We start from the raw sequence: 24,324 nt of genomic DNA, 5'->3' as shown, positions 1-24,324 counted from the left end.
TGTCATTTATTACAAAACGATAGTACTTGTTTGCTGACTAAATAGTTTTCCAAGAGAAATATTTTTAAATATTCTTTCGTGAAAAAAAACAACAGTTCCCTTAACACACCACCATTAATCAGCCAGATATTTTTACTTTCTATATTTCATTTTTAATTATACGCTTAATGCGGTACATATCTACCTACGCACAGAGCTAGCTGATCATCATTAGCGCGCTGACCATTTATGCTTGTGCGAAAAACGAATCCATCTTCTCTGGCGGGCTCTTCTGACGCTCGTTGGAAAACACACAAAGTTTACAAAGGGAAAACCATTATAATTTGCACACCTTAGCACAAAACACGAGGAGCACCGCTTAACGCTAGCGAATCTACAAGTAATTCCGTCAGGACATATTTTTGAAATTATTAAACTTGCCACTCCTCTCTCGTTTGTGAATGTTTTTTGCCTTCTCCCTGCATTCGTCAAATGCAGAACGTTTGTCTTTTAATTCGCTTCATAAGCTAAGCCGCGAACTTTACCCGCGATAGGAATCAACATTGTGAGCGGTAGTAGTAGTAGTAGTAGGCGGTGCGGCAATACGGTCCCACCGGCATCGATGCTACAGCTGTATTGAGCTGTATGTAGAGTAGTATATAGAGTACGGGGCTTAACTAAGTGCAGGACGTAATAAACGACCGACCACCACAGTTCCACAGATTTACTGATATCGGTAAGCATTCGAGCGTCTTCCACGACCACGTTGATTTCCGCGTCTCGATTGCGGATGCTGTTGTTGCTGTTGCTGCTGCTGTCGCTGTTGCTGGTGTTGTTGTTGTTGCTGTTGTTGCTGCTGCTGCTGGTGCTGCTGCTGGTGCTGCTGCTGCTGCTGCATGTGCATATGTTGCTGCATCATGTGAGAAGGTTGGTAATGATGTCCACCCTGCGGAGGAGATCCCATCGACTGGGCAACGGAGCGATTTGCTAGAAGGAGGCACAAGGCAACAACAAGAAAAAAAGAAGAAACCCATTAGCTATTGACTTCAGCCCAGCTAGCACCACTTTGATCGGTAAAAAGCTTACGTCTGCCTTCGTCCCAAGGCATTCGATTCAGGGGCCGTGGCTGTATACGACGGGCCCGTCGGGTGGTTGCATTTGTCGCTGCGCGTGGAGTGGTGGAGGAAGAGCGCAAACGCATGTTGCTGCTCGGGGTTTCCAACACATCAGCCTCGCTGCTTTCTTCCATCTGCGGCAAAACAAAAAATACGAACAAATCGTTTGTCAATCTCCTTCCAACATATCTCACACATTCTCCCTCCGGAAGCTCACTACCACTTACCGGCGACTGAACTAAACTTTTGTTCAGATGTTCACCCTCGGAGCTGACACCATCGTCGGCAGCACCGGCATCGGCTTCGTTTTTACGCGGGGCGGACGAAGAGCCACTGCCGCTAGCGGAGCCCGATGCTTGGGCCGTGCCGGTGGCAGGAGATTCCGAACTGGCGGCCGATGTGCTCGGGGCCGCTGTAGTTGACTGCGACCCAGCTGCTGCCGCCGATGCCGGCCCTCCGCGTGGCTTGCCCGTAGACGTGCTGGCGGTGGTGCTGGTGCTGGTATTATGCTCCTCCATATCTACGTCTCCATCCACGTCATCGTCGTCCACATCGTCCCCGCCGATGGTAGCGTTAGCTTCCGCACCGATACTGCGCGAATCTCCACCATCGACCAGATCGTCATCTTCCTCCAGCAGCTCTCGTTCGCTGCGTTCAAGCGCCCCCGGGCCGCCGGCATCGGTGGACGCCTGCGCTTCGGAGGAATACAGTGGATCGATCGAGCTGCTCGTTGTTGACTCTGGGATATAACCGTCTACACACGTTAGGGGCAAAATTCGTCGGTACCGCGAAACGTAGACAAGTACAAGACAATTACACACAAAAGGCGGGAGACAAGAACATCGAACAAAAAGACAAACGTAGCTTTAGTACAAGTGACAAGACAACCACCACACCCGAGATCCAGCCCAAAAAACACCCATTTCTACTCACCTCCGATATTAGCACCAGAGACAAGAATGTCGGGAACTTGGCTTTCGCCACTGCTAGTCGGCCCACCGGCTGCTACTGCCGCCGCCGCCGCCGACAGGCCACCCATTATGGAATGTTCCGACGACGACGAGTGGGTCGTATGCTGCGGTGTTGTAGGTACGCTGCGTCCACTGCCACCGGCCACCGTTGCTTCGTCCAGCTGGGACAGATCGATGCGGGTATCGTCGATGCCTTCCGGCAAGCTGACGTTGCTGCCACCGGCCACACCACCACCACCACCACCACCACTGGTCGGTACCACACCCACCGACTGACGGCTGGCCGACGTTTCGCTGAACGTAAAGCGGGCAGTTGGTACCTGGGGATGCGGCGAACCTACGCTGAAGCTGAAAGCGGACGGGAAATGGGAACAGAACACACATAACGCGCATTTAGTGTATGACAAACACACACACACACACACACTCACATTGGAGGAAACAACATAACTAGACTAACTAAAGAACGATCCCTAAAACAGCTAAACGGCTGTAATAAACGAGCCCACAAGGCGTGTTTGTAGCGCCGGATAAGTAAAAATGATCATAACTATGATATCACACAGCAGAAAACATTGTAACACCTTCATTAAGTGTTCCCCATTAGCTAAAGGAAACGGTAACACGACCCATAACAGCGTTACATGCGAAGCAATGCGGCCCGCGAACGGTAAAGTTTGGATACTTCTGAAGAGGTGCTAGAGCTTAAGGTGATTACAAAAGGAGCCTTCTTTGAATGCAAAGCACAAACCGAAACGATTGAAATGATAAAAGCGAACGACGTATTTTATATTGTACTTGTCTCGAGATCTTCTCTCGCATAATGTCTCTCTTTCTCTCTTGTCTTTGTCTCTACCTGAATAGGAATTACTGTGTACAAACAACCAGTGGAATGTGATTTTTTTTTGGATGATGGCTTTATTTTCGGACATTGCTGCTTACACCAGATAACAACAGTGCTCTACGTGCATAATAAGCAAGAATATCTGCTGTTTTAATTTTCTTTCCTTTGGATAATGTTCCACCAATGACTGCTATATCAGATAGGGTGAGTATGTCGGAGCGTGTGTTTACGTATATATTGGAGAATTTGATCGTATGTACCTAGTATAGTCTAACTTTTCTGTTTTAAACTTACTTCTAAACACCTATAACATACACACGACGCCTATACAATGTTCACGGATAAACAAACAAGATTCCTATTAAAGCTAAACTGCCACACTGTTGTACGCTATTAAAAATTCTTCACCTAACACTAAAAGAAGTCAGTTTATTTGACATTTGCTCATTTTAAAATTAGATTAAATACGCTCAGAAATGTAATAATCCCTGTTATGCATCAAGCAGCGCAACTAAGTATAGTATAAATGGAAATCAAAAATATCTTTCATCGTTTTCAGGGTCAGTTCCACATGTTAGCGACATTGTTCAACACTTGCGCGATGTTTTTCAACAGTTCGGCTGCCACAAATATATGACCAGCGGATGAAAAACATCTTGTGAGCGTTAAACAATGCTGGTAACATTGAAAACTGACCCGGAAAACGGTGTATTCTTGGATAGTACGAAGAGGTTGCGGTGCGCTTAGAGCGTGTTCAAACCAATTTTCGTGAGTAAACTTAAGTAGCCTAGTAAAATAATGTGTTTGTCGAAAGATTTCTCTTCCCATTTTCCTACGAATGTAATTTGGAAAAGTAAAGCAATGTAATCAATGACCTAAGATGGTGAAAACATTAACATATTTTAAAAGTGTTTTCCATTCATTTCCTTGCTACCTAGTGCCCAGCAGTAAAAAAAGGAAAGGAATAGAAAAAAAACTGCAGTTTACTCTTTTAATCCGCTACTACGCGAATGTTTGGAATGCTTTAACAAGGGCTTGGCGGCAAATTATCTATTCGTTGAATGCGATTTGTAATCATAAAACATAGCATATGTATTGCGTATACATAGCAGCAACACACCAGAAATAACCTCTTCTTCTGATTTGCGCAACGACCTACGCGGTCATGTCGATACAGATGGGATATACAGTCAGTCCCTGGCTACGGGGAGATGGTCGCATATGTGGCTTCTAAACCCACGAGAGGCACACGTTGTTAAGTTGTGCGTGTTGACGACTGTGCCATGAGACCGCCCCGAAATAAGCTGAACCACGGGACAGAATAAGCTATCCTCAATACCTGAACAGTGTGCAAAAAACTTGGTGCAACTCTCGCCCCTGTTCTACCTGGATTCCTGGACCTTACCAAGTGACTTCTTCTAACTTGTATCTATTCGTAGCCTTATCGGAAGTGATTTGCTTACTGGTTCCCAAAAAAATAATAGTAATGAAAGAAACAAGCTAAAAGTATGCTATCAAGTGTCCCATTATCTTCCCCGTGGGCGTTGTGTCTTATGGCCTAGGGCGTATGCAAAATGTTGAGAACAAAGAAAGAGAGAAAGAGAGATAGAGAGACGTGGTTAGAATGAGAGTTTCTTACTAAAAAAGGCTTTCAGTTTTCGTTTATAACAATCAAATCATTAAAATAATACATTCCATTCCTCCACTAGAGATCATGATTACGATCGATGTATTTCCTTGTTTAACACGTTGACTGTCCATGCACGTTGAACTGGAAATTAAACTTATGTGTTGAGCAATTAAATGTGCCATCTTTCCTCTTTTCGTGCTGCCACAATCAACGTGTTAAAAAAATATTATTTAAAAATTGTGCTGCGACTGCACCAAAACACCGGTCGAATACATGCTCCATCATATGTGATAATAGTTGTATATGGCGGGGATCTTTAATGCGAATTTGCGTGTACCAAAATTAATACTACCGAAAGGTCGAAAAGAGTACGTTTTAATGTATGATTTTAGTTGTTGCCGAAATGAGGCAATATGAAGAGCTACAAAGGTAAGATTCAAGCTTAAGTTGAAATGTTTATGATGTTATTAGTGTACTGTACTATTTAATGACAACACGTACCGATGACGAACGTTTTCCTAATAACACTGAGCAAAGTTGATAGAAATCATTCAATACAACAAAACAAATCATTATGAAATAGGATACAGAGGCTAAAGTCTAACTCCAGTAAGATTTACTATTAGTTTGCAAACAGAAAAGCATGAATGGGTATGAGTGGCTAATACATTAACAAACAACCAATAAACTCATTTAACATTTGCTGCTGAAGCAAATGGACCAAAAGGAAAACGAAAACGTTTAGAGCTTTTCATTCCCAGCGAACAGATGATGGTATATACCAACAACCAGCCCAAATATCTCACACGGTAACTTACGGTCTCTCTGTGCATGTTTCTTACCCATCTGTTCGACGAGGCGCGTACAATGTCGGTGTGCTCGGTACGATGCGATCGTCCGCACCCTCGTGGTGGTCGTAGTTTTGCTGCATCAGCATGAGATGAGCCGCCTGCTGCTGCTGGCGACTGAGCGGATTGACCACCTGCCGTGCGGCGGAAACGCCGCTACCACCGACCGCCACAGCTGCTGCTGCTGCAGCCGCTGCCTGCGATTGGGCCGCGGTACTGCCCGCTCCCGTCGAGGACGCAGCTGCGGCCGACGGTAGGGCTGACGAGGAAGAGGAAGACGATTGCTGACCGGCAGCAGATGCTTCGCCGTGGCTGGCCCCGGTAGTGCTTTGGATCTGCGGTAGCTGTTGCGCATCGTTCGATGTATTGCCACCGCTTGTCGAGCTTGTGCTGGCGCCGCTTTCGACAGCGGAGGACGGTTCCGTAGAGGTGGAGGCACCGGCTACGGCAACGGAACTGCCGCCGGCGGGTACGGTCGAGCTGCTGGTACTGCTCGTTTCTACGTCCGCGGTCGTATCCATTACCTTGGCGGACAGCGTGGAAGATGAGGTGGAGGACGTCGACGTGGAGGTAGTTGAGGTGGTACCGCACGGATTCGGTGCTTCGTCTTCGTCCACATCGACCTCATTGTTGGCGGACTGGATGTTGTTATCCTCGTCGATGTCCGGCCCTTCGCCTTCGTCGTACGCACCAACACCGCCGGCAACGCCCAGCTCTTCCGTTTCGTACGCATCGAACGGACCGTCATCCGCTTCGGCCGTACCTTCGTCAGCCATAACAACGTCCTCCTCCTCCTCGTCGTCATCATCATCGTCGTCTTCCTCCTCGGAGTCTACCACGATTATGTCGTCCTCTTGATCGCGCTGCGAAGATGTCGGCACTTGATACTCAACATCTAAACCAGATTCACTGACACCCTGTGCAAGAGAGAAACAATGCGTCCAATGAATATCTCTCATTGATAGTGTGCTTACTGCTTGGTAAAAACTTACCTGGAACCCGTCTGCTGCTACTTGCACCAATCGAAGGCGTTTTTTTGCCGGCGCTGGCTTACTGACCAACTGTTGGCCAGCGTTATCGGTCGAACTGTCACCTTCTACGTCGCGGGGTCGCTTGTGACCGGCCTGTGTAGTGGTTACAGTGTTGCTGGAGGAGGCCTATAACAAATAAAAAGACAGATGAGCATGAATACAACATAGTAAATATAGAAAGCAGTATAATTGATGTAATTGAAGAATTGAAGGCTGCTCCCTCTTCACTAAATGATGAGATCTTATTCATGTTTCAAATGATCTAAACCCATTTGCTACGGGTGTGAGACTGAATCATTTTCTTCACGTTACATCGCTCGATTAAGTAACTAGCCACTTACTTGAGCCGACGATTGCTGCTGTAGCTGTTGCTGCTGTGGTTGTTGCTGCTGTAGCTGTTGCTGTTGCGGTTGTTGCTGCTGCTGCTGTTGTTGCTGCTGCTGGAGCTGTTGTTGCTGTTGCTGCTGTTGCTGCTGCTGCTGCTGTTGCTGCTGTTGTTGCTGCTGTTGTTGCTGCTGCAGTGGTTGAAGCTGTACCGCTGATTGCGGCTGCTGCTGCGAAAGATGAGCCTGCGGTGACTGTTGCTGGCCAACAACTCCTTCCACATGGGGCATCACCATAGCTACGGCGGCCTGCTGTACCTGTTGCTGCTGGGCCTGGTCGTCCGGTCTAGCGATTTGCGGTGCATTTTCCCCTTCCGCGTGGGTGGACGTGCTGGAAGACGAGGAAGAGCTTTCGGCCGTGGAAGTGGAAGCGGTGCCCATTGGCGGCACTGCTGCAACGGCCACACTGGCCGAGCTGGTCGCCGGCATGTAGTCGGTGTGCGAGCTTGTCGGTGAGGATATCGATTCGTTCAAACCAATCGGATTGGTGACGCCAGTGGCGCTGCAACTGCTGCTGCTGGTGCTGCTGCTGCTGCTACTGGTCGCGGTTGCACTGTGCACCTGCTGCTGCTGGGGCGGAACGAGCGCTGTGGTGAGACCGCCGGTCGACGGTGTACCGGACACTCCAGCCGGTCCGCTTCCTCCACTACCTCCCACTAGGGAACTACCGGCGCTGCTGCTGCTGCTGCCGCTACCGGAAGGTGCAGTACTTGCCGCGGATCCACCCGATACGCTGACCCCTTGCGCCGGACTTGTCGACACCGTTGCGGCAGCCGACGAACCCTGCACGATCGCAACGTTTGCGCTGCTCGATTGGCTCGTCGGGAGCACGGCGGCGGTGCGACTACCCACAGCCATCGGCCGGATGCTGGCCAGCGGTGTTTCGCTCACCCGCCTCGGCGTAACCGTAGCCGACTGCTGCTGGCTGGGCCCGGCCATCGGCTTCACGTTCGCCGTGCGGGGACTTTCGCCCACCGGTTTGTCGGACGCGCCCGCACCTACCGCGCTGGTTGTCGGTTTGGCCACCGCCTGCTGCAATCCCAGCTGCCGATTCAGCTGGTTCAATCGAATCGTCAGCTGTTCGTTTTCCCTCGTTAGCCGACTGATCGCGTCCTTGCTTTCGCGGTCGGCGTCCGCATTCTCCTTCTCGCAGCGCGTCACGCGCCCCTCGTACTGTGCCTTCAGCGTGTCCGTTTCCTCGCGCATCTGATCCAGCTGCTGCTGCATCTGCGACTTCACCGCGTTCAGCTCCCGTGCCGCATTGTTCTTTTGCTCCGTCAGGGCCAGGATGCGGTTTTTCGCATCCTTCATAATGTCCATGCCGCGTTCGGCCTTCTCCAGCTTCGCCCGCAGCAGCTCGTTTTCCTTCTTTAGCGTGTCAATCTCTTCGGTAGCCGTCGCTATCTGTTTGCGCATATCCTCCGAGTCCGCCGCTGCTCCTGCTTCCTGCATTGCAGCCGCTGCATCACCGGCGGAAGCGTTGCCATCACCGGCCGACCCACCGGCTGCCGCGTTAGCACCAGCTGCTCCTGCCCCTCCTGCTGCTGCTGCTGCTTCATCTTCCTTCCGCGCGTCCGTCTCGCGCTTCAGCTCCGTGAATGCATCCTTATAGCGCTTGGCAATCTTTCGAATCTGGCCTTCCTTGATGCGCATATCCGCAAGGTTGTCTTCCGCAGTCTTCAATGCGGCTTGAAGTGTTTCGATCTCCGTTGCCTGGACTGCCGATGCTTCCAGATCGTCCGACAGCTTCTTTACCAGCGCGTTGGCCGACTGCAGCTTCTTGTTGACGGTGCCCATTTCCGCCTCCAGCCTCGTGCGCTCGACTTTGTGCGTGTTCAGCTCTTCGTTCGCTTGCTTCAGCAGCTCCTTCTCGGCCATCAGCATTTTGGCGAGATTTTCACGCTCCGTCTGCATGCGCTTCCAGTCGTCCGAGTTTGTTTTCGACGAACGTTCAACCAGCGTTGTCATGCGCTGCCGCTGGCGCGCCACATCCATTCGCAGGGTCGTATTTTCGTTGGTGGACGATTCCAGCTTAACCGTCAGTTCGCGTACCTTTTCCTCGAGCGGGAACAGCTTATCCTCTGCATCGAGCAAACGCTGGGACAGCTCTCGCACCTTCTGGTTCAGACCGTCCCGTTCCTCCCTTAGCACTCGGTTGCTGTCCGTCAGTGCGTTGTACGTGTCGAGTTTGCGCAGGATTTCCTCGTGCTTGGCAGCGGTTACCGTTTCGGTGTCGACATTTTCGCGCATTTGCTTCAGTTCCGCCTGCGACTCGTCAAAGTTCTTTTGCAGCATCATGAACTCCGACTGTATGCGCACGTTCTCCGACCGCAGCACATCGAACCGCGCCACCGCAATGTCCTTCTCCTTGCGCAGGTATTTGATGATCTGCAGCATCTGTTCGAGGGATTGCTTCTCCTCGTCGTTCAGCGAGCGGTTCAGTATGGAAGCGTCCGCGCCGCCCATCGAATCGTCCGGATTGGCCGCTGATTCGGACAGGACGGCCGATTGGTTGAGCGCCGCGGCACTGATCGAGAACCGAGTGCTCAGGCTCTGTATCTGGTCGTGCAGGGCCGCATTCTGCGAGTTGAGGCTGTTGAGCTGTTCTTCGAGCTGGGACACTTCGGTGCGTAGCATCTGTTCGCGATTTTTCCAGCACTCTTCGTTCGTCTTCAGATGCTCCTGCGCCTGGTCGCGCTGCTTCCTCAGCTCATCGAATTGGGCTTGAGTGCGGTGCATCTCTTCCTTCAGCTTTGCCAGCTGCTTAATGTCGGTCGAATGCTCCGTCACCTCGCGCGAATACCGCTCTCCCACGGCACGCAGCTCATCTGCCATGTTATTGGTTTTTTCACGATACTGACGCAGCTCGTTCGATTGCGCGGTCAGCTTTTCCAGCGTGCTCTTGAGCTCCAGCTGCACCTTGTGCAGTTCGGAATTCTGGTCACCAGTGGTGAGCTGCTCATCGGTAAGCTTCAACGATATTTGCGTCTTCAGCTCATCCACTTGAGTGCGCAGCTCTTCCTCGCTCTTTCGCACCGCCGCCAGTTCCTGCTCGCTCGTCTGCTTGGTGCGGTTGTACAGCTCCGTTAGATCCTTCAGCTCCTTTTCGGCCGATTCGGACAGCTGCGCGTACTGCTTGATGTGCTCCTGGGCCGTTGCCAGCTGCCCTTGCAGTGACTCCACCTCGACCGCACTCTCCGCCAGGGTCTGTTCGAGCTCGCGAATCTTTCGTCTCGCTTGCGTCACGGGATTGTCCTCGTCGTTCGTAGACAGCGATTCCTGCAGCTTGCGCTGCAGATCGTCGATCTTGCGCGATTTGATTTCCAGCTCATCGCGAGCCTCCCGCAGCGCTGCCTGGTGGCCCTCGGCGATCGCCACCTCTTCGTCCATCCGCTTCTGTGCCGTTTCGACCTGCCGCTGCAGGTAAGCCATCTGCTCCCGGAACCGATCCTGCTCCTCTTGCAACCGTCGCCGCAGGGCCGAACATTCGCGCGACGTCTCGTCGAGCCGGGACTCGAGCCGCTGCCTGCCTTCGTTCTCCGACCGCTCCATGCTGACCTTGATCATTTCCAGATTGTTTAGCAGCAGATTCTGGTTGCAGCGTTCGCGGTTGAGAATTTCACGTTCCGCCTGCAGGCGCGATTCGCTATCCTTTAGAATCCGGCATTCCTGCTTCAGATTCTCCAGCTGTACCTCGGCGCGGGCCAGCTTCGACTGTGCGCTCATCGCCTCCTCCTTCAGGTACATAATGGAGGCTTCCTGCTTGGCAATCGTGCCTTCATAGTTGCGATTACGCTCCTCCAGCGCCGTGATCTGGTTCTTGTACGTCGTGATGTTCTTCGATATCATGCGGTTCTGCTCGGCGTTGTATTCGTTGGTGCCCATCAGCTTCACGTTGTTTGCGGTAAGCTCGCGGATTTCGGTACGGAACTTGTCGAACTGCTCATTGACCGCCTTATCGTTGGTCAGCTTCTCGCGCCGGTAAGCCTCATACTCCTTCTTCACACCACCCAGCTCCTTCTGCAGCTCCTGCAGGTTGGCCTCCAGCGCAGTCACCTTGCGCTCCTTCTCCGCCACGATTGCGGCCAGCTGATTGCTGCTGTTGCCGACGTTCGTGTCGTTCGCCGTGCTGCTGTTGGCCAGCGGTACCTCATCCAGCCCATCCATCATTGAATCGCTCTGCATGTTGCCACCGTTCATGCTGGCGGTCGAGAAGGCGGGATTGTAGCTGCGCATCGCATCGTGGTACATTTTCTTGTACCGATCTCGCTGCTGGCTGCACTGCTCCAGCAGGCTGCGATGCTTCTCCACCGTATCCTTCAGCTCGTTGATGCGCTTGTTGCATGCCTCCAGCTTCGCTTCGTACGTGGCCGCACTCATCGAGTTGTGCACCTTTTCCATCTCCTCCAGCTTAGCGCTGAAATCGCGCACCACCAGCAGCAGCTTCACGTTGTTGTCCTGCAGCTCCTGGATGTTGGAGAACGTCACCAGCTTCTTTGAGATCAGCTCGCCCGGACTGCCGGTGCCCGCCAGCTCGATGTCCTGCGTAATGACACCGTTTTGCATCTTCTCGATCTCGTTCAGCAGGTGACAGATCTGCCGGCTGAGATCCGCCCGCTCCTGGCGGAAGTTTTTGTTTTCCGCTTCCACGATGCGCATTTTCTCCCGCACTGCCGCCATCTCCGAGTGCATTTCGCCGCTCTTCGCGATCAGATTGTTGAGCTGCTGCGTAATCTCCTCGTTTGCCTCTCTTAGATTGTGATTTTCGTTCTGCTGTCGCGATATTTCCGGCGCACTTTGCTCGAGCTCGTGCAGGATGTTCTGCAGCTGCAGCTTCAGCTTGCCATTCTCTTTCTGCTCCTGCTGGAGCAGCTCCATCGTACGGACGTACTGGGTGTACACCTCCGTCAGTGACATACCCGTCTTCAGCATGCGGCTGGTAGCAGCTGCCGACGGGGCTATCTTTTCCACCGCGTGCTCTATGCTTTCCTCGTGAGCCGCCGCTAGCAGCTCGTTCGCGCGTTTCAGCTCCTCCTGCAGCTCACCGATCGACTTGTCCCGGCCGGCCAACTCCTCGGCGTGCTTCAGCTCGAGCTGCTTCTTCTCGGTCTCGATCGTACCACACGACTCGGTCGCTTCGTTCAGCATCTGGCGCAGGGCGGTGATGGCCGACTCGAGCTCTTTCGTCTGCTCCAGGTGATCCTGCTTGTCCTGCTGCAGCAGCTCACAGAGCCGGTTCTGCGAATCAAGCTCCTTCCGGTAGTGCTCCATCATGGTGGACATTTCCGTCCGCAGCTTCATGTTTTTGGTCGCCAGCTCCTCCACCTTCGATGACAGTTCCGTGTTCTGCTCCGTCAGGAACGTGTTGGTTTGGTGAGCAATCTTTAGCTCCTCGTTCTTTTCCGACAGCTTCGTCTCCACCGTCAACGATTTGATGTTCTGATCGCGCCGGATTCCCTGCAGCTCCCGCAAAGCCTGATCCAGGTCCTGTGTCAGGCGGGCGATCTGATGGTCCCGCATCGACAGCTCCTGATCCATGCGCTTCTCCTTAAACTCAAGGCTGTGCTCTTTGCTAACGATCTCGTCCAGCCTGGCCAGCGCTTCGCATTTGGCCACGCTGGCCGACTTTAGCTTCTTTTCCAGCTCGAGCACATCCTGGTGCAGCCGCTCGACCTCCAGCTCCTTCCGCTTCAGCGCACTGTCCATGGCGTCGCGTTCATTCATCGCCTGGTTGCGCTCCTTGCGGAACCGATCGTTTTCGATCTCGTTCGAGGACAGCTTTTCCTTCGCCTTGCAAAGCTCTTGTTTCACATCCTCCAGCTCGATACGCATCTCCTTCACGCTCAGCTGGGACGAGTGATATTTGGCCGATTCATCTTCCGCCTTGAGTGTCAGCAGCTCTATTTGTTTCTCATACTCTGCTTTGCTTTTTTCTACAAGTACAAAAGAGGAAAATGATGCAAAACGTTGAAACAAATGTGCACATCACTACAACAGCATAGAACACTGTCCGGCTCCATGGGAGGGGGATGGACAGAATTTGGCATAAATAAACTTAACCAAACAAATTTGCGCCCCGTCAAAGAGCGTCAACCGCTTATTTTCTAGCGGGATAGCAGCCTTTTGACAGGTCGACACAGGTTGGCGTGTGAAAGAAGAAGCTACGAACATTGGGGTGCCAGGCGCTCGCGTAAAACATTATGAAATGGCAAACTCATCTCCCACTTACCTAGGTCAGTCTTTGTCGTTTCGCACAACGCTTTTGCGGTAAGAAAGTCCTCAAACTTCTTTTCACACGCGCTTTCGATCTTTTTTATCGATGCTTCCGGAATGGCCCCCAGCTCTTCGGGGCTTAAAATCGAGTGCAGCACACCCGACTCCTGGTCGACCTCCATTGTTTGCAATGCAGTAGACGGGCGAGCTGATCGGTAGAAACTATGGCAAACACACTACACTTAGACGCTCACGCGGGCGCAAAGTCTATGGTAGTTCTGAAATTCAGGTAAAGAAACGCGTTAACTTCGTCGCCGTCGATGCTTGGTGTTGGTACTGTCGCCGCTAATGCTGCTTCGTTTGACAGCACAAGTCACATATACAATTACACGCGTACACACACGCACACACACACACACTCCGATGGCCGGGAGAAGGAACAAAGCTTCCCAATTCCACCGGTACTGCTTGCTGTTTCCTACTTCGGTTGTAGCGCTTTGCGATGATTTTTAAGCTTAATAATTTTGCGCTCTGTGTGTGTTATTAATAATTACGCTTCTTACAACAAAACTTTCATGTGATTCGCTTTATAAACACGCATTTATATTTCATTCACGCCGCACACACGCACACATTCACAGAGACAAACATGTCGTCGATTGTCCATCGGAAAACTACCCTGCGAATGGATTACTTCGCATCGAAAGTAAGTGCCTGAACTTTGGGATTAACTTTTTCAGTAAGCAAAACAAAAATAAACTCTTTTCTAACTGTGGAACGCCCGCTTAGTCGTAGACTTTACCGATCTTATCCGATATCTGGAAATGCACTTTCCCAATGGAGGAACGCTTGCTACGACGTCTGTCTGCTGGAAAAATGAACGAAACAATAATTCGCAAGCCCTCTACACCAGCGAACCGTGGAACAAGCCCGAACCCATACGTGCTGTCAAAATGCACTACTTCTCGCTCTTTTGCTCTATTTGTCTCCTTCTGACGCGGCGCTTTATCGACTCGACCGAAACGACGAAACGGCAAAATCGACGAAAACAGCAGCATATCCATAGGTGGGCGAGTTTAATGCGGCCGCAAGAGTTATGATTCGAACAAAATAAATAAATACGATTAACTCGGTTCCCAAAGAGGTTTTTTCATACTAGTTACGCGTTTTACTTTATTTTACGACAATTTTACCACTAGAAACATATCAATTTTGTCTTACAACATTGATATTGCATTTCGTTTCCGTTGCTTGTCCGGTATGGTAATTAATATCAAAAGCGTTTCGGTATCATATCAATATTATTTCCCGCAAACCCATTGCTATTGCGACAATTCCCACAATGTGTTTGGAGATTAATTGTCATATTCCTTTGCAAGATACCGACTCTCTTATGCTAATGCACGGAAACGTGCTGGTGAGCGCGGGATACTCGCTCACTGCAGCCGTTACTGTGCACGAATTCAATGGCGCTGGTGTAATAGTATAAATGGAGCGAAGCATAATCAATGGTATGTAGAGCTTTAGCTGTAAGTCAGAGTGATTTATGGAACCGAATGATAGTTACATCCCTGAACTGGAATGGAATCTGTATGATACGCTTGTGTTAACCCTTGACCGTGGACTCGGCCAATTAACATGAATATGGTACGAATCGAATGCTCGAATGGGAAGTTTGAAGAATGTACTTAATCCGATGGGGCAATATTTTTAAATGCTGCTGTACGGTATCTCTTTCGCCGGTTTGCCTCCCGTCACGAGCCATATGGAGCCGGTGGGTGCATTTTTTAACAGTGGTATCAACTCTTTGGCCACATGTTCCATTCTGAAAAGAGAAAGAGAGATAGAGTTATTGTATCCTTGCGTCTTTTCTGGCTCAATCAGTGTAAATTACCGTTGTAGCTGCACACCAGCCATATCCAATTCTTTCGCCTTTTCGTACGCCGGCGACATGAACCGTTTGTTGTGCGATGACGAGTTTTCGATCGGTCCAGGACAGTAAGCAAATGCTCGCACGTTGGTGTTGGCGTGATGGAACGGATCACCACAGGCTTTGGTCAGCCCGAGAATGGCATGCTTGGTGGCGGTGTAGATCGGTGTCGATAGCTGCGGCGTGACGCTAACACCCGAGCCAATGTTGACCAGCACGCCGCCCCCCTTTCCTTTGCTTTTGTCCATAAACTTTTGCGCTAGCAGCGTTCCGCGTATGGCACCGTTCAGATTCACATCCACCTCCAGCTCCCAGAAGTTGTCGTTCATGATTTCTGCGTTGTTTATCACAATGTTTACCTCCTTAAACATGTTCACCGTGTACTCGAATGCCTCTGTGGGAAATGAAATTAGCGTAACGAGAATTAGTCCACCCATCTGTCTAGGTACCGTTCTCACATTAACACCCCCTCATATACCTTCGAACTGGATGTAGTCGGTCACGTCACAATGGCAAAACAGTACCCGTGCGCCGTATTGTTTTTCGAGCTCTTCCACCGTCAATTCGCCGGCGTCCGAGTCCAAATCGCATATGACAACCTGTATTGTGGGACGGCGATTAGGTCGATTTAATGCACAATTGAACATAAAAAAAACATACTGATGGCATTTGGCACATACCTTAGCTCCATGTTTTAGCAACTCCTCACTAAACGCCCTGCCTAGCCCAGTGGCAGCGCCGGTCACAAGTGCGACTTTATTTTTCAAATCCATCTCTATTACTGTTTCACTTAAACTTCACCAAACTCCGTTCAGCGGATCCTTTTTTTATCGTTTGCACGCTGACAGCGTGTATGTGTACCAAGTTAGCGCAAGCAACCGATGATACTGACTGAATGATTCACAGAACTGACCCCACACCCGGAAAACTGTAGACACACCCCGCGCAAGGACTTTGACGCAAAACACTACACAGCAAGCCTTTCGCAAGCTTTTAACTGGGTTTGGAACAGAATAAAGGGGATATTGGACCACGGCCCTGGACGATTCGCGTTTAAACACACAAACGATTCTGAAAAGGGGTTCCAAAAGCTAGAAGGAATGAAATTGGAGAACGGGTTGCTTGCGGAAGGTACGAGACGAATATCCAATGTCGTTCACTCCTTGTTCCTGTCTGGCCTTTGCCAAAAAACACGGCGCACACACAGACAGCAAGCTACAAGTCGTTCCGTTGCTTTGAAGCCTTGCCGCCCACCAATACCAATAACGCATTTCGTTGGGGTAGGATAATGTTTCAGTGATCCTGGAATGGGGGGGTGGGGTGGCTCGGAAACACCAAAGGTGGGTCTTAGTAAACATTGACAAGTCAACATAAAGCATATGAATGATCAAATATGTGAAAGAACAGTAATTAAAGAAGTCTTTATTAGCAAAGCATTATGAAATGCTTGTTATTCATTGAAGGTTGGCAGTACAATTCGTCTGTTTTTTAAACTTTTCACTCGCAAAACACGTTTCTTTTGCGTGCGCATGCGCACAACGCGCTAGTTTTGTATGCTTTTCCCCTCATTTTCAACTGACTATTCAACGGGGAATTTGGTTACCTATTTAAAACGGGTTAAAAAATGGATTTAAATTTTGATTGCAGATAACGTCTACGTTCTTACAAAAAATTGAAAACATAAACTAGTAACGGGTTTTACCGAAACAAAGTTCCACTTTGAATTCCCGTTCAAATGACTTGCTTGAAATGAATTTACTTGAGTTGGATTTGCTTGCAGCATGTGCGAAACAACAAGGCGCTGTCATTCGATCGGAACGAAAGCGGTCCTACGAGTTTGCATGGAAACACACGAACCTCTATGAAAATGATCCGATTTTTTACAAAACAAATACAAAATAGCAAATAATACGCGCTACCGTGTACCGAAGATTGCATCTAATTGGGATTGAAAGATGTAGAGTTAATGTTTAACTTATCGGTGGTATTCGAGCTAACGGAAAATCGTACCCTTTTCAAACGACCGACTGGCATCGACTACACAACCGCACCGAAGTTTGTTTGCTTGCGAACTGAATAGAATCAGAACCTACTCAATTAATAATAAGCTATTCAGGTTACCTCCGAATTACAAACGATAGAATGTATTGTGTTTATTTTTTTAATTAATATTAAGTTGAAATTGTTTGGATCGAACGAATAATGTTCGTAAAATCCCAAAGATCAAACGAAACCCGTTCTCGCGTACCCGTGTGCGAACTGTCACTGGGTGAAAGCCGAACGCCGCCCAGAGCGAACTTGCTGCACCGTGTGGTCGACGGCTAGCAAGCGACGGCCAGGCCGAAACCGAAGCGGGGGTTCGAAAGTGTGTGCCAGACAGTTTTGTGGCAGACTTGCGTACACAGGCGGACGGAAAATCGGGACACGAAAACAAAAGCGGCTGCATTGTGAAGCAGATCATCCCAACCCCTAAACTAACCCAACCCCGGGGCAGAAACGTGTTATTCTGCTCCGGAATTCCCGTTCAACGCCACGGATACAGCGTCAAATACCGCAGCGGGCCAGCCTTCTTCGGCGATAGTGCTGCATCGCGGGCGTGTCCATATCGTTGCTCTCGCGTGTGTGTGCTGTATGCATCGGTTTTCATCTGGCTACTTTGGTAAAAAGAAGAGTTGATTCGGTTCACCTCTGCCAAACATCCGAAAATTGCGTGTAGTGGCGTGTATGTGTATGTGCGGAAATTGTGTAGTATTGTAGCGGGCAGCTCGCCCATTTTCCAATTGGAAAATTGTGTTTGTTTTGATCAACGCTACAGCACCAGCGAGTGTAGGCGTTTATGTGGATGCGTGTGTGTGTGTGTGTTTGTGTGTTTCAGTACGCGTCAGTACAAGAATAGTTCTCACACTCCAGCAACACCCTACACCCCCCTTGTTGTTGGTCGGTTGTGGATTGAAGCGAAAAGAGCGTCACCGTGAAGGGATGCCTTGGTTGAAGCATAATATTGTGATTGTACTTCCGGCCTTAAGCAGCAAAAACAAAACAAAACAGAAGGAAGTATCACAGCCACACAGTTCCAACTGCAGTGATGCCCAGTAGGTGGGGGTTTCAAACTAAACGGGCGGAAAACTGGTGATGGCTTTTTGTGTATCATCTAGCACACCCACCACCAAAGAAAGCCATCAGGCCGCATCAGGTTGGCATTGGGTGTAGCTTACATAATGATGCTAGTTAGCTCGTGTCACAGTAATAGTGGTGCCTGCCTGCTGGCGGGGCATCGTCTAGAAGCGCCCTAAAGCCTTCTGATAAACAGCTACAGCAAACGACGTGGAAGATTTACTGCCCCTGTGGTGCCTAAGTGCAAACGCTGAATCGTGTCGTAATCCAACCTCTCATGTTTACGTGTGCAGAGAGTAACACAGCTTGTGGAACCTCGCGGCAGCATCACGGGTTTTCGGCGATCATGAAAATAGCAGCAACAGCACTGCAAGGAAAGGGATGGCGCTGATGACACTGCGCTCAGCGGAATCATCAAATGCTGTCTGGTTGGAATAGTTTGCGGCTGGTGTTTAGTAGCAGTAGTAGTATTAGAGAGCGTGGCTTGCTTTGTTGCTGGCGCGAGCAGCGGATTAGCTGTGCAAAGTATAGTTAGTTGTGTGTGTGTGTGCGCGCGTTTGTGTTGATGGTGTGGTGGACGAAAGCACCTAAATATCCGCATATGCATATAATAATGTGTTTTCTTTCCCTTTTTTCCTACGGCGAATCCCCGTCAAAATAGAGAGCAGAAAACAAAATGCTGTTAACGATTAAAGCGGCAGCGAGACGACGGTTGTCGTCGTTATAGAATGATCGTTGCTCAGTGAATTTGTTGTGTTTAGTGTCCTGATTGGTGTATGTTTCAGTGTGTGTGTGTGTTTGTTTGTGAGAGAGTGAGTGAGTTTGGGGGTGGAAAACCAAAGAGTTGCGGAAAAAGTTCATCCAAATTCCGGGCCGCAGCTGTACAGTGAGTGAGTGTGTACCGGCTGGTGGAGCGTTGTGGAGTGGTGTGCAAAGGAGTGTACGTACCGTACGGTCGGCATACATTGCCGCAGGACGTGTATACTGTGTGGCGGAGGAAAGGATAGAGTCGGCTCTTACGGTGGTCAAATTTTGTGTTCGATTCGATCCGGCCGCCCCACCGGACACCGGCCAGCGTCGAGGAAAGCGTTCGGATCATTCCGCGTCCACTGAAGGTAAGAGAGATACATTGCGACAATGGATTGATTTGTTTCTGTACAGTTAGCGTCTGTCTGTGAACCCCTTCGGCCCTATTTGTCTGTTTGTGGTGGCCTTTCCAGTGCTTTTCGGGTGCGAAAATCGATACCATGAAAATAAGGTTTTCTAATTTTCTCCATCTCTTTGACCCTCCCTGATTGTGGTGCGTGTACGCTCTCCTCTCGATCGCACTCTCAGTTTCGCCACGCGCACGCTCTCCCTCTCTTTCTTTCTCTTTGCTTTCTTGCTCTCTCTCTCACGGGCGGCCCTTTCCGTCAAGTAGGCTATGCAACGGTATACCCGCAGGACTTCCGTAGAACAAAACGGTGGCTCCCCTTTTTCCACACTACCGGCTGTGGCAGCAACAGTTTCCCATTTTCCATTTTTTTTATGTTTCAATTTTTATGCTTGTAGTATGCAAAGAAAAAACAACAATACATTAGATTACTAGCACTGCATTTCGTACGCTGTTCAATCAAATTCAATGGCGAGTACAGTACTCAATAAAACCAAAACAGAAAACCATATGAACTGTGGAATGTTTGCTGGTGCTACCTGTTATCCAGCATGAGTGTGTGCGTGTGTGTGTGTGTGTTTGGAATCGTAAAATCCTCCTTTTTGCTCTCTCTCTAGGCTATGCTCGCACTGCTTTCGATTGAGGGGGGGTTAGTATTATGCTGTGAAGTTTGCAGCCGAGATAAGCTCGCGCTCTCGTCATTACTTTCTAAAGAGCAACAACACACAACGAGAGATTTGCGCCCCGATTTCGCTGCTGCTTTTGATGCTGTAATGACTCTCCAGTAAAGGAGTCGCGTGTGTGTAGGTTTTAGGGGGAAAAAAACAAAACATAAAAATAGCATAAATTTCATGTTCATGATAAGTCGAGCTCACTTTTTTTTCGTTCCTTGCAGTGCTTAATTTGATTAAATGGACTCATATTTTCTTATCAATAGTACTAGCAATAACAGTATGTATGGGAGGGGGATCTTTTTGAGCATTTTTTAGCGTTGTTATTATAAATAGAAAAGAAATCATCGGACTTAACCTAAAGAGTAAATATCTTGATTCAGCCAGTGCAATTGCAATCAACATCTTAAAGCTTATATGATTTAAAGATTTCTTCGCCACAATACTCATAAGTGTTCAAATGAAATACAATGTTGAATTGAACGCACGGAAAATAAAACTAAACTAGAACATTGAGCCTTAGGCGCATACACACCACAACAGCAAAAGGGGCTAGGAAGGAACCCACCTTGTGGAAGGAGGAACATATTTCATTTCCTGTCAAAATCACACGACGGGAAATGGAAAAGGGAACAAATTGAACAATTCGCCGGTCGTACTTTACAGGTTTCTTCCTAGACGGGAAACGAAATTGCGCAAAGTTTTCTCTCTCTCCCTCTCTGTACCGGCATGACTCATAAACGTCACTCCCAGTGCCATAGCAATTTGGCAAACACACCTGATTTAGTAGTTTAGTTTTACTCGCTCTCCCCCCTACGCTACTTGTACCACTTTTGGGTTAGCGGTGAGACGAGGACGAGGGCAAAGAGGCAAAGCAAAGGGCAAAAAAAAAAAACTGGGTGTTTACGATGATCGATCGATATCCGATTAAGGACAGTCGTATGTAGCGCCTATTTTCAACGGACGGATGGAACAAGAATAAATGAAAACAATGCGAAGACAAGAGTGTAAAGTTCTTTTTTGTAGTTAGAGACTACATTTTAGTTATGCTATGCCGTTGCACTGTGGCACTTTGAATTATCAACCAATCGATCAAAGAGCTTATCATTTCCCTGTTGCTTTCCGCTTTTGCTATTGGAAATGGAAATCCTATTAGACAGCACCGATCAGCTTCCTTCGGGAGCAATGGAAAGCAGATCGCTGTGGGAAAACTCGTCCATTCATAGTTCTTAAGCAGATAGGGACCCTTTTCTAGGGTCGAGGTTTAATTTGCCCAGCTGCTGCTGCTACACTGCTTCCATCTCTTGCTAGCATCTCTTGTGTGCCGCACGGTGATGGCACACCACTAGTCGGCTTGACAGTTAATGAGCCCTGGATAAGATGCCCTGCCTAAAGGGGTACTCGAATCGTGGACTGGTTTTTCTTCTTCTGCTGCCCACTGTAAAAGAAAGCATACGCGCTTTAGCACCGTTTTCCACCATTCCACCTGAGAGTACACAAGGGAGAGGTCAGCTTTTGCGTGGTTGATGCAAATGACGGTCGCAATCTTTTGCTTGTTGCAACGGGAGTAAGGAAATGGAATTTTTCTTCCTTTTGCTGTTTCACCCTTCACACGTAGCCACCGTAGAAGGTCATTTGGCGCAAAAGAAAAGCTACCATCGAGCTACTTTCTTTGTGACTTATTTAAAAGGGGATATTTTATGCGAAACACTCAACTCGAAAGATGCACACAATGTTGCTCAATTTACATAAGATGAACCGTATTTCAAGGTTTTGTTCAACTGCACCAAACTTGTTGTGGACCTTGTCGCGTGCATGCTTTGTGCGTCACAATGGAACAATACGATACAGTTGTCGTTGGCGGGATGTGGAGACCAGGGTCACCGGTTTCATTCACGGTTTGTTCCAGCGCTAATCATGCCCCGGGTGTGCCAGAGAAAAACAGAAAAACAGAACTCAGTGTTACATTGGGCAGAAATTGGGGGTTTGAATTTTATATGGAAATAATGTAACAAAATGTCCTGCTTCGGACAAAAAAAGTGGCCAGCACTATTTGCTAGTTACGAGCCGGTGCGTATTAGCGACATGATGACCCTCCCCCCATTTGCGCTCGATCGAAATGCGCATTAGCAAGGTAATAAAAAGCTAAAACTAATAACACACCACACAACCACTAGCTTTAAAGCCCCGGCGGAGGAGGTTCCGTTTTGCGGTAGGTCGTGTTGCGGTTTATCACTTAAGCAGAGCCCGCGTGATGATGATGGGCGCGCAATCGCCGCGTGGATAACGGGCTGTCATTAATTGATTGTAATTATCTTTCAATTACGCATCTTATCGCGCATCCGCGGCTCCTGATGGGGCAACCACACTATGTGCGCGGCCACGATGTCTGCGATGTGAAAGTGTGTGTTGCATTACATTCGTGGCGTCGTTTGTGGCTGCTGCAGCAGTGGCAGTGAGGAAGGACTTCCGTTGGAGCAAGTAGCATTCTTTCATTTGCTCCAGTATCCAGTGCCTCTGATGCGGGTTATGAGCAAAAATTGAAGCACTACAGGCATGCTGAACCGATTATTCAACTACATTTTGGGGGATTTTCTTGTTACGCTCTTATTTGTCCCCAAAATTACGTAGCTGATCAGCTCAAACGCTGATCAGTGTGTGATCAGTGAAACTAAAACGGCTGGTGAGTGAAAATTGTTGGCGCATCGATCGTTTTCCCTTTTTCGGCGTACCACGTTACGTTAGTGATGGTAGCTGCTGGCACAAGTGGCCACGGATGGGTGACCCCTGTGACAGGGCTATACTGAAACTGATTACGTGAAGCAGTTCGATTAGAGTGGCGCACAAAGCTGAAGAATTGTAAAGCATATTAGAGACCATTTTCTTTCTCCAAGCGCTCCTATTTAGATAATATTTTTCACCTTTTCCAAGCTACTTGCTGAGTAGCTACGTGGGTCAAATTTTCTTTCCCCCCTTACCATTCCCTTACCCAGGAAGTGAACCGTGAACGTGAAACCGGCAACGTGCATTGGCTTTGTGTTTCATTGGCTTTGGTGGGATTTTATTTTAATTGCAAAACGGCCGCCCCTACGTTCCCCAGGCCACGCGATTGTATCGGTGGATAGATTAAATACCGTAGAAATTGAACGCACGCGCCTCCCGTGCACCACAGTTGCATTATTCACCCACCGGTCGGGGTGCTGCTCGGGCACACGGGCTTTTTGTTCCTCTCACTTTTCTTATCAAACTCTGCGGGCTTGCGGATGCTCATGACGAGCACACGGTATGCCCGATCGTTTAATCGCGAATGGAATGTGAAGCAAAAGTGGATGTACTACACAGAGGGAGAAGGAAAAAAATGGAGCCACCTTTCTCCAGTTATTCAACCACTTTGGCACGGCTAGGCAGCAGCAGCAGCAGCAGCAGTGGCGAAAGGTCCCTCTTCTCAAGCCATTCAGCTTCCCCTAAAATGTGCTACTGCTGCTGCCAGTCGTCTGCTCGATGAGGCAACGTGAGTTCAACCACCAACTGCCTTCGCGCTTGGGAAACGGTTAGTGCGCCGTAGTAGCAGTGTTGGTAGATTGACCGCTTTTGCTGAGCTGCGAACATATGGTCGTCGTCTGAGAGAAGCGAGAAAAAGAGAAACCGAGCGAGCAACAACTAATGCCGCGAATGTTTAATACAGTTTTTAAACAGTGGAAAAAGTGAGAAAAGTGTTTTTGCAAACGAGATATAACTGTATGTTGTTGGCAAGTGTTTCTTTTCTCTATGTTATATCCTAACAACACTATTTAGGTTTCTCTTTATCCGTTATATGGCATATAAGTGAAGCAAAAGCTTGAGAGCATGCCCTTCTTTTTGCCGATTCTGCAAAGCATCGTCATCCGATAGTCCTGTCCGGGAGTTGATCCGATGGCCTGTGGTATGGTAGCCCACGTGTCTAGTCACGACACCGTGGCATGGTTTTGATTTTAGCCCGTGTGATGTCCATATGGTGATACTTGCATCAAGAACGGCACATCAAAAACAAGGTACGCTTTAGCAACTTCAAAATCTTTGATCTTTGCGCCGTGACATGATTGGGGTGTTAAAATGGTAGTAAACGTAATGAAACATTACACCACAGGCTGGATTCGTAAAGTTTGCACCACCTAATTTCCTCTTCTCGCTACTGCTGTGTGTACGTACAAGACGGGCATACTAGGCCCGCACGGTTGGTGACTGCTAGGGCGACCTTTTTTGCGGTCACGTTCCGGCGATCACGTTGTGAATGACCGCTTTCGGTGGAAACGACCGCGCGTCGCCAACCATCAGCCACAATCAGCTGTAGCGATCGCGACCTGCACCATTGCGCGCACGCTATCTCTCACTCCCTCTCTCTCTGTCTGTGTTAAATCTTCGCCGTTGACGCATTCTAGCGGGATCGAACCACCCCTAAAGCT

At 49.1% G+C, this 24,324-nt stretch overlaps 3 protein-coding genes across 5 annotated transcripts in view; 1 reads left to right on the top strand and 2 right to left on the bottom strand.

The window, feature by feature from the left end:
* Nucleotides 1–114: 114 nt before the first annotated feature.
* Nucleotides 115–14,027, bottom strand: LOC121601994 (nucleoprotein TPR). The gene is made up of 8 exons (XM_041930782.1): nt 13,031–14,027; nt 6,760–12,734; nt 6,380–6,544; nt 5,382–6,304; nt 2,028–2,413; nt 1,322–1,848; nt 1,066–1,228; nt 115–966 (listed from the first exon to the last, which is right to left on the bottom strand). The coding sequence occupies exons 1-8, from the start codon at nt 13,194–13,196 to the stop codon at nt 704–706; spliced, it is 8,568 nt and encodes a 2,855-aa protein (XP_041786716.1). The 5' UTR covers nt 13,197–14,027; the 3' UTR covers nt 115–703.
* A 134-nt stretch (nt 14,028–14,161) lies between these two features.
* LOC121590223 (15-hydroxyprostaglandin dehydrogenase [NAD(+)]-like) lies at nt 14,162–16,403 on the bottom strand. The gene is made up of 4 exons (XM_041909699.1): nt 15,625–16,403; nt 15,423–15,543; nt 14,909–15,338; nt 14,162–14,839 (listed from the first exon to the last, which is right to left on the bottom strand). The coding sequence occupies exons 1-4, from the start codon at nt 15,715–15,717 to the stop codon at nt 14,725–14,727; spliced, it is 759 nt and encodes a 252-aa protein (XP_041765633.1). The 5' UTR covers nt 15,718–16,403; the 3' UTR covers nt 14,162–14,724.
* An 867-nt stretch (nt 16,404–17,270) lies between these two features.
* Nucleotides 17,271–24,324, top strand: part of LOC121587770 (serine/threonine kinase SAD-1) — a 34,320-nt gene continuing 27,266 nt past the window's right edge. Inside the window, exons 1-2 of one of the 3 annotated variants that reach the window (XM_041904873.1) lie at nt 17,271–17,603; nt 18,720–19,173. The gene's annotated coding sequence lies outside the window, so the exon portion shown is untranslated. The other 2 variants (XM_041904874.1, XM_041904875.1) reach the window with 2 other exon arrangements.

Source organism: Anopheles merus, chromosome 2R (genome assembly GCF_017562075.2).
Source record: "Anopheles merus strain MAF chromosome 2R, AmerM5.1, whole genome shotgun sequence".
NCBI classification, from domain to species: domain Eukaryota; kingdom Metazoa; phylum Arthropoda; class Insecta; order Diptera; family Culicidae; genus Anopheles; species Anopheles merus.
Note: the sequence above shows the minus strand (reverse complement) of the source record. Positions and strands in the feature narration are given on the sequence as shown.

Excerpts from the sequence above, each read along its gene's own strand:
- LOC121590223 (XM_041909699.1), bottom strand. The coding sequence starts at position 15,717 with ATGGATTTGAAAAATAAAGTCGCACTTGTGACCGGCGCTGCCACTGGG. Across the intron at positions 15,339-15,422 it reads CGACTACATCCAGTTCGAAG|AGGCATTCGAGTACACGGTG; the intron begins GTATATGAGGGG and ends CATTTCCCACAG. Across the intron at positions 14,840-14,908 it reads GCTGGTGTGCAGCTACAACG|AATGGAACATGTGGCCAAAG; the intron begins GTAATTTACACT and ends TTCTCTTTTCAG.
- LOC121601994 (XM_041930782.1), bottom strand. The coding sequence starts at position 13,196 with ATGGAGGTCGACCAGGAGTCGGGTGTGCTGCACTCGATTTTAAGCCCC. Across the intron at positions 12,735-13,030 it reads AACGACAAAGACTGACCTAG|AAAAAAGCAAAGCAGAGTAT; the intron begins GTAAGTGGGAGA and ends TTGTACTTGTAG. Across the intron at positions 1,849-2,027 it reads CTCTGGTGCTAATATCGGAG|ACGGTTATATCCCAGAGTCA; the intron begins GTGAGTAGAAAT and ends TAACGTGTGTAG.